This window comes from Babylonia areolata, chromosome 21 (genome assembly GCF_041734735.1).
Source record: "Babylonia areolata isolate BAREFJ2019XMU chromosome 21, ASM4173473v1, whole genome shotgun sequence".
NCBI classification, from domain to species: Eukaryota; Metazoa; Mollusca; class Gastropoda; order Neogastropoda; family Buccinidae; genus Babylonia; species Babylonia areolata.
The window spans coordinates 48,139,284-48,146,783 of NC_134896.1; the positions used below are offsets into that span (position 1 = coordinate 48,139,284).

The 7,500-nt window shown below is 40.3% G+C and overlaps 1 protein-coding gene across 1 annotated transcript in view; it reads left to right on the top strand.

Moving 5' to 3' along the window:
• The window catches only part of LOC143296085 (2-aminoethylphosphonate--pyruvate transaminase-like), a 28,862-nt gene that overhangs the window by 207 nt on the left and 21,155 nt on the right, over positions 1 to 7,500 (top strand). Inside the window, exons 1-3 of the mRNA XM_076607843.1 lie at positions 1 to 109; positions 3,529 to 3,666; positions 6,105 to 6,205. The exon at positions 1 to 109 is cut by the window's left edge and continues 207 nt beyond it. Of these exons, the coding sequence (XP_076463958.1) occupies positions 1 to 109; positions 3,529 to 3,666; positions 6,105 to 6,205 (348 nt within the window). The remainder of the gene's footprint in view (positions 110 to 3,528; positions 3,667 to 6,104; positions 6,206 to 7,500) is intronic.

Consider the following 7,500-nt stretch of genomic DNA (forward strand, 5'->3'; position numbering starts at 1 on the left):
GGCGCACGCGAGGGAAATGTTGCTATGGTCACTGGGAAAGTGTTGCCATGCAGCAAAGTGGACAAACTGCAAGTGGCGGAATTTTCTGTGTCAGCGCCGAGACCTGAAGGTAAGGACGGGAGAGGGTGATGAGAGCAGATGGTTCTGTTGGCTTTTTGACCTTGCGAGAGAGAGAGAGAGAAACACACACACACACACACACACACACACACACACACACACACACACACATTCACGTGTGTGCATGCTTACACGCATACACGCACAAACACATGGGTACGCGCACACACACACACACACACACACACACACACACACACACACACATACAGAGAGAGAGAGAGAGAGAAACACACACACATCCATACATAAAATTATATGCAATCATGCACACCCATGTGGACATACACATACATCTACACACACACATACACACACACACACACACACACACACACACACACACACACACACACACACACACACACACACACACACATTTCCCCACCAGTTAACCATTTTTGTAAAACATTAAACTTTGCAAAGTCATTTTCATAATGACATGCAGGCTTTTTTTTTTCTTTTCTTTTTTTTTTATCTTTCTTTGTTTTCCACCAATAACTTTTTGTTTTCTTTTTTCTTTTCTTTTTTTTTTTTGTTTTTTTTACAACACAAGCAGCTTTTGTTAGTAGTATATGATCTCTTTCTCAATTTGTGTGAAGGTTATAAAGTACTGCAATAGCAAACAACCTTTCTCTTGTTCCATGGCTTATGCCTCCCATGAACTGCAAAAACAAGCCTGGGTTTTGTTGTAAAAATGCTAAAAGTGGGAGGGTGGGGTTGTGATGAGAGGCACAGGGGTAATCCCACTGAAAAAGCAGACATGATGGGACAGAAAACCCCCCACAAAACTAAGAACCTTCTTGTTCTGCATTATGTGACTGTGTCTCCCATGTTCACTTCTCTTCTTCTTCTGCATTCGTGGGCTGCAACACTTTAACCACCCGGCTATTGCGCCCGTCTTCCATGTTCACTGACCTTGTTTGCCTGTAGATGCTGGATCTTATCTATATGACTGGATTCTATACCACTGTTAGTGTTACACAGGCTGTCAAAGAGTCTTGCTCAATTTTCAGCCATGTGTCAATACAGGGTGTGTTTATGTTTAACTATAAGTTGCGTAACTTTCCAGACACTGACAGTAAGGGTACTGTGATCTTTAGTGTACATATTTGATCTCCTGCCTGTGTTAACATACTAAGGGGGTGAAGGGAATAGATGACTAGCAGGTCTACACCTAAAGTGACCAGGGAGATTAGAAATTATGTCTTCATCCAGCCTTATGCAACTCCCAAGTGCTGTCAGGATTTGAACAATGGACTTTGTAGACTTTAGGGATGGAAGTTTTGTAATGATTTGACCACTCAGTGATAAATGCCACCTGCCTCAAAACAAAACGAAAAAAAGGAAAAGTGTGAAGAGAAAAAGAGATGAGATCCAGGAAAGTGGCTTTGGTAAAATTGGTAAAATATTCAGAGGGGGTGATGGGGGAACTTTTTTTTCCAGTTCTTGCTCTCTCTCTCTCTCTCTCTCTCTCTCTCTCTCTCTCTCTCTCACACACACACACACACACACACACACACACACACACACATCAGCAGAGGTGATTAGATTATTTTTTTTAGTTTCAGAGTTGCTGTTGGCTGAAGTTAAGTGTGTCAGTGTATCTCCAAGCTACAGATCTGATGACTCCATCGTCTTGAACTAAAAACTGATAAGAAAAAAAGAGACAAGCAAATATTTTGGAAGTTTGATAATTCGCTTTTTCAGTTTTGAAAGATAAAGAACATATGACTTTGGTGAGACAAGTAGGTAAAGATGTGAAAATGCAATATGCCACATTATGACTTCATTAATGCAATTTCTGATAAATGTGCATGTTTTTGTAATGTATTGATGATGAATTATTGTTGTTGTTTCTAACTTTGCTGAAGGAAAAACCATATCTTATGCCACTTAAAGGAAAAGAAGGAAAACAACTAAATACTAAACAGTAAGAAAATAGTTTGAGGCAATGTGTTATTGATGAACTTTAAATGAAAAAGGCTAAGCTAGAAGAGATTAGAAACTTTTTTAAATTTGAAAAGATAATAGTTAGATCAAGAGCTTTGTGATTACAAAATGGTGAAAAAACAAGTAGGTATATTTCTGGCTTTAGGCTTGTGGCTTCCTTACGAACCCCTATTTGAATGATTTTCTATTTCAGAACTGTTAATATTACCAGCATTGGTAAATTAAACAAGCATCTTTCACATTTACATTTATTTTGCATTGATCCAATTTATATGATTACCACCTACATTTTGTTTATGTTAAGGCACAGTTTTCTTTTCAGACTTCTCTCTCTCTCTCTCTCTCTCTCTCTCTCTCTCTCTCTCTCTCTCTCTCTCTCTCTCTCTCTCTCTCTCTCTCTCTCTCTCTCTCTCTCTCTCTCTCTCTCTCTCTCTCTCTCTCTCTCTCTCTCTCTCTCTCTGCTGGCTCTTTCACATCGTAATATATATCCTCACGTTTTTTCTTTGTCTAGTTTCAGTTTCAGTTTCACTTTCTCAAGGAGGCGTCACTGCGTTCGGACAAATCCATACACGCTACACCACATCTGTTGAGCAGATGCCTGACCAGCAGCATAACCCAACGCGTTTAGTCAGGCCTTGAGTGCATGCTTACATATTTGTGTACCTATGAAAGTGGATTTCATTTTACGTAATTTCGCCAGAGGACAACACTCTCGTTGCCATGGGTTCTTTTTCAGTGCGCCAAGTGCGTGCTGCACACGGGACCTCGGTTTATCGTCTCATCCGAAAGACTAGACGCTCAGTTTGATTTTCCAGTCAAACTTAGGAGAAAGGGCGAGAGCGGGATTCGAACCCACACCCCCACGGACTCTCTGTATTGGCAGCTGAGCGTCTTAACCATTCTGCCACCTTCCTTCTTTGTCTAGAATATGCAAAATATTGTATGTCTGTTGCTTGATGCTTTAAAGAAGAATGGTTGGATAAAGGTTATTCTCCCTCACCACATGCAGACAAAGGGTGACTGATGTGTAAAGTGCGCCAGATTAAGGATGAAGAATAGCTTTCGTGTAAGAAAAACGTGTCCATCTGAGTTTTCTTTTTGGACGCACCCTGCTGAAATTGTACATATAGTCATCTATCTGTTTGATGCCCAGTTTTGTAAAGCAAGCTGTGGAAGACTGGTCTGTTTATTTTGGCATATTGCCGCTTTATGTTATGTGATGTAGTTGTACTTCCATGTGTAATGTTGTTCCTGTATTTGTGTATTCAGTCTAAAAATTGTGCAGTTATAATCAAAACAAGGATTTTTTAAAGGAACAAAAACAGTAATGATGACAATGATAATAATGATAGTCATAATAGTTATGCACATGACAAAATTAATATTTCTGACAAAGATATTGAAGACTATTGAAATTACCTTTCTAAATAGTAGAAAATGTCTTGTTCATTGCAGATAAGAAACTGTTCACTCCAGGACCTCTGGGTGTTTCACTGACAGTGAAGGAGGCGATGCTTCGAGACCTTGGGTCCAGAGATGTGGAATTCGTCAGTCTTGTCAAGTATATACGATCACGTCTTGTACAGATTTCAGGTAGATGGAGTGTTTGTGTTTGTGTGAGGGGGATAAGTTTGCGTGTTTGTGTACATGTGTGTGTGTGTGTATTGTCTGTGTGTCTGTCTGTTACAGCAACAATAACAACGATGGTTTTATCCTGTCTAGCCGGACTTATGCCTCATATTGGCAACAAGACGTGTAGATGAACGTTTAAAGCAAAATGCACAAATATCTGTGTGAACCAACATCTTATTTTCATGCTTTCTACAACATACAACGCAGTTTTAGCGAAAGATTACAAAAACAAAAAGCACTAAATTTTCAACATGATTTCCAGTATCGTTCTAACCTGTATCCTTTCAGTGGTATCATAGCTGTGAAATGTGTGTGTCTGTCTGTTTCTCTGTGTGTGTGTACGTGTGTGTGTGTGTGCACGCGCACGCACATGTGTATGTATCTGTGTCGTCTGTATGTGTGCATGTGTGTGAGGGAGGCAAGGAGAGAGAGAGAAATGTGGAAGAGTGAATAAGTGTGTAGTGTGTATTATTTATGTGTGTCTGAGTGTGTGTTTATGTGTGTGTGTGTGTGTGTTTGCTTTCTTGTATGTGAAAGTGTGTATGTGTGTGTCCAAACATACAATGCAGACACAAAACAATGCAGGCACAAATCTGTGCAAGGGTGGGTTTTTTTGGTGTGTTTTTTGTTTGTTTTTTGGGGGGTTTTGCAAGCCAACATGTAGATCTGATCTTAGTGTGTGTATGTTTCAATATATGATTATATATTGGGAAGGAGAGGTGTGGAAAGAGTGTATGTGAGGTGTGTGTGGTGTGTGTGTTTGTGTGTGTGTGTGTGCGTGTGTGTGATGTGCATTTGAATGCATTTTGTATTCTTTGCTTCCAAAAGATTGGTTGATAGCAACAGATGGTTGGCACCATATGTGCAGCTATATAAAACTTTAACTTTCAGAATTATTGAATTGCAAGAAGATATTCCTGGTGATGGCAGCTGGGACCATCAATGTGTATGTGTGTGTGTGTGTGTGTGTGTGTGTGTGTGTTGCACAGAATCATTAATCAGCACACACAGAGGATATATATATATATATATATATAGATATAGATATGTTAGTGGGTGTGCATGTGTGTGTACACGTGTGGATGTGTACATGGGTGTGTGAATAGAATAGAATGAATTTTTATGTCATGAAACCTTAATGTGTGTGTGTGTGTTTGTGTGTGTGTGTGTGTATGTGTGTGTGTGTTTGTACAAAGAGTAATAAGATTAAGATATCACAAAGATTTTGTTGTTGTTGTTAATTGTGACTGTATCCATGTAATTAACATACGGTAATGTTTTAGCATCATTATCAAATCAAAGCCAAAAAACAAGAACAAAATAAGAACTTTTTTTTCTTTTCTTTTTTTAATAAAAACTACCTCAGCTCTGGTTTCAGCAATTATCTGTAAAGTGTTCCCCAACAGAAGTCAAAAAAGTTTGAATTCTTCATTATTTGTGTGCATGATTTGTGTGTGTCTGTGTTTGTACATGTATTCCGATACTCTCTCTCAGTCTCTCTGTCTCTCTCTCTCTGTGTCTCTCTCTTGAATTTTATTGCAGTGTTAATTGTTTCAGTGGTGTTTGTTTGCTTATGTGGGGGGGGGTGTAAAAGTGTTGGAACTTGTGGAATTATTTTGTGGTTTTACTGTATGTTTTCATGCTTTAGCATTAAAGTTTATTTGTTTCATTTCTTACTTCAATGTATAATCCAGCCTCCCCCTCCCCACTCCCTGCCACTCTCTCTCTCCATGTTACTGCCTATTTCCCTCACTCACCTCTTCCTTCTTTCTCTCTCTTTTGGACTGTCATTCAGGTCAAACTGGGTAGTGTTTTGGAGGGTGTTTGTGGCAGGGGGATGGTGAATTTTACTGAAGTATTTTCAATATAGTATGCATGTTTGATAAACATGGTGTGTGGGCTTACGTTAGAGTGAGGGGTGGGGTAGTGGGAGTGAGAGAGTTAAAAGTTTATTGTGAAATTTTTGATATAATTTATACTGTGTCATGCACAGAATGTATGACTTCAAGTCGGTTTTTTTTGTGTGTGTGTGTTTGTGTGTGTGGTTGATAGGCTTTAATTTTGTTGTTTGTTGTTATGTAAATCATGTGATTATTGTCTGAAGTCCCTCCCTTTCACCCCATCCTCCCCCTATCTCCTATTTTCATTAACCTTATTGCTTTGGAAGCATGGTGCATTCATTTGATGTGTTGTGTAGTATGCAGTGGTACACAAGGATAAGTGAATGAAGAACACCACAACGATTTCCTGTGTTTTTCTTTTTTTGATATAATTGTTTTTAATGAACTTAAGTCTCTTTGTACTGTGTGTGTCCGTGCCTCAGTGTGTATGTCTGTATGTGTATGTATGCATGTGCGTCGTTGTACGTCTCTACAATGAACCCCATGTCTTTCTTGCAGGCGTGTCGGAGGAGGAGTTTACCTGCGTTCCCATCCAGGGGAGTGGGACTTTTGCTGTGGAGGCGGTGTTCCAGACTGCTGTTCCACGCAACGACAGCAAGGTGTGAGCGCCTGCTTTGTTTGTAAAACCGTTCCCATCCCCATCCCCCCCTCAGCCCTCCGTCACACTCCTCTGCACACCCCCAAGCCCCCTCCTTCCCCTTCTCCTTTCTTGCCCCTCCACCTGTACCATCCCCTCCCGCTCATTCTTTTTTTTTTTCTTTTTTTTGCTGCCCCATCATCTGCACCATGTCAGTGGCATTACTCCCACGCCGCTCATTTAGATTCCCATTTAGATTGGAGTGATGGCCTAGAGGTAACGCGTCCGCATAGGAAGCAAGAGAATCTGAGCACGCTGGTTCAAATCACGGCTCAGCTGCCGATATTTTCTCCCTCTCCACTAGACCTTGAGTGGTGGTCTGGACGCTAGTCATACAGATGAGACAATAAACTGAGGTCCCGTGTGCAGCATACACTCTGCACATGTAAAAGAACCCACGGCAACAAAAGGGTTGTCCTTGGCAAAATTCTGTAGAAAAATCCACTTCGATAAGAAAAACAAACAAAACTGCACACAGAAAAAAATACAACAACAAAAAATGGGTGGCGCTGTAGTATAGCGACGCGCTCTCCCTGGGGAGAGCAGCCCAAATTTCACACAGAGAAATCTGTTGTGACAAAAAAAAAAAAAAAGAAATACAAATACACGCATTCGTCCGTCACAGTTCCAGCGTCGGCAGTACGCAAGGAAACCATCAGTGTTAGGTTGCCAGGAAGGCACACACCAGAGGAGACCCTGCACTGCTGCTGAGTCACTTTGGTGGTGTTCAGTGATGCCTGTTCTGATTCTCCCGCTCGTTCTACCATCTACTCACTTCAGCAGCGGCAGCAATGTAGAGGAACCAGGCAGGTTTTGAATACGTACGTGATCCATGTCAGGCCTTGAGAAAAAAAATATAAATAAATAAATAAATGAATAAATAAATAACTTATTAACTAATTAAAAATAAATAAATAAAAATAATAGATAAATACATAAAAATACTACTAATAATCATAATAATACTATTTATAAGGCGCAAAATCATGTCTTGATAAAGTCAACTCTATGCGCACAAAAAAAAAAAAAAGATAACAATGATGATAAATAAGCAAATAAATGTAAAACATGCAGACACACATTCACACACACACACACGCACACACACATGCGCGCGTCGGTTAGGAGTTGGACTTCTGACCCAGCGTTCACCAGCGGTCAGGGTTCGAGGCCCTGTTTCAGCATGGTGTTGCGTCCTTCAGAGAGGCACTTTAATCCGCTTTTCCTCACCCCACCCAGGCGTGAATTCGGGTACGT